A 1,712-nucleotide genomic window follows, 5' to 3' on the forward strand; every position below is an offset into this window, starting at 1 on the left:
GGTGAAGTGGAGGGGTTACCCTCACTCACAGAACTCATGGAAGTTTGAGGTTATCCTCCGGCAAGATTGCCCTGACGTCGTTGACGCTTACGACCGGGCACATCATGTGCCGAAGCGCCACCATGGCGTGCGACAGCGTCGCCAGGCGCTGGGCGCCTCCCACTTGAGTGGGGAGCGATCAGATCAGTAGTTGAGCTCAGGCTCTGACCAGTGGCTGCAGCAGCCAGCTCGTACGTATGAGCGGTGCTCGCAGCGGGAGCAGGAGGTGGAGAGACCCCGTAGTGTTAGGGACATGGTTCCGAATGAAGCAGGTGCTTCGTGTTGTGCTGGACAAGGTTCAGCTCGATAGACGCATAGCTGTTTTAAAAAAAAATTGCTCGATGAGCATGATCCCAATGTGGATGCGCTGTAACAGCGAAAGTGGTGTCCCGATGGGGATCGAACCACTGGCCTTTGGCTTGACAGGCCGGAGCTCTACCATTGAGCTATAAGGGCGATGCCCGTACGTCAGTCCGAGAACGGACTACTCATGGTATGAGAGGGCTGCGCCCGGGTCTCCGACCTGTGGCTTCCAAAGCCAGCGCTCGACCACTGAGCTGAAAGGGCGTTGCCCTTAAGCTTGTCCAAGCGTGGACAATCGTTCATGGAGCGAGTGGGCTGTGCCCTGGTGGGTTCGAACCACCGACCTGGGGCTCTCAAAGCCAACGCTCAGCCATTGAGCTAAAAGAGTGTTGCCCTTAGGCTTGTCCAATCGTGAACAATCGTTCATTGTTAATTTTATATATTTATCAGGATAGAAAATTTAAAAAGCTGGTAGTCCGAGGCAAGCATTGGCACGTACAACACAGCGATTAAAGTTCATTCACGATAGTGACTCGTTAGGATCGAAACGACGAACTACGTATTTCCCGCCACCTAACCTTGTAGCGTGTCTGTCCGTCTGTCAATAAGTCTGCCCGGTTCCTTTCTTGCTGCTTTTTCCTACATTCCGCATGGCTACACTCGGGCCTTTCTTCCTACCGACCGCGCCTATCTTTCTGACTTGACCTAGCTATGCATGAATTACAAATATGTCCAAAAGCGTCACATAATTAACTCGCGCCCTTATTGGACAATATTTTTCGACTGACTTTTCATTCAAAACACAAACTTGGATTTTTGAGCGACGGCGCGGAGAGGACAAGGTGCGCTGGCTGTATAATAGCAGTAGGGTAGTTTTAGATGTATATGCATGTATGTATGGGCGTGGGGCTCCTTGCCCTACCATATATTCAAGAGAGACCTCTCAGGATACAGTCTGAGGCTTGCCCCGAGACTCCAAAGTGGTATGGCAGTTGGTAGCGATAGCAATCAGGTTGGGGTGGGTGTGACTGGGAGCGTCTACTACCATGCACGCGCCAAGGGCCCTAGACGCACCGCGAGTGTCCACGCTCCAAAAGCGAGTGGCGCGTGCTGCCAATTGGCCAAACCGAAGTTGTAGCCACATGCGGAAGAGTCCTTACAGTCTCGCAAAAAAGAGGTGCTCTTAAAGTGTGAGCTCCCGCATCAAAACACACTTTGCGAGAGCACTTCTGGCGGGACGGAAAGGAATGCAGCAGTCGGTCTCACAAGAGCAAGGAGCCCAAGACCAAGTGCAAGGACAGCTCAATGAAACAAGAAATCAAGACAAAAAAAACACTTTAATAGCACGAGTGAGCCCCGCGCCTGGACAC

General features: G+C 52.2%; 1 protein-coding gene across 1 annotated transcript; it reads left to right on the top strand.

The window, feature by feature from the left end:
- Positions 1–1,327: 1,327 nt before the first annotated feature.
- PITG_20408 (uncharacterized protein) lies at positions 1,328–1,480 on the top strand (the record flags this gene model as incomplete). Its single annotated transcript, XM_002895363.1, has 1 exon — positions 1,328–1,480. One exon carries the CDS (start codon positions 1,328–1,330, stop codon positions 1,478–1,480), a length of 153 nt encoding a protein of 50 aa, XP_002895409.1.
- Between the last annotated feature and the right edge of the window lie 232 nt (positions 1,481–1,712).

Source organism: Phytophthora infestans, genomic scaffold, assembly GCF_000142945.1.
Source record: "Phytophthora infestans T30-4 supercont1.187 genomic scaffold, whole genome shotgun sequence".
In the NCBI taxonomy this organism is placed as follows: domain Eukaryota; phylum Oomycota; class Peronosporomycetes; order Peronosporales; family Peronosporaceae; genus Phytophthora; species Phytophthora infestans.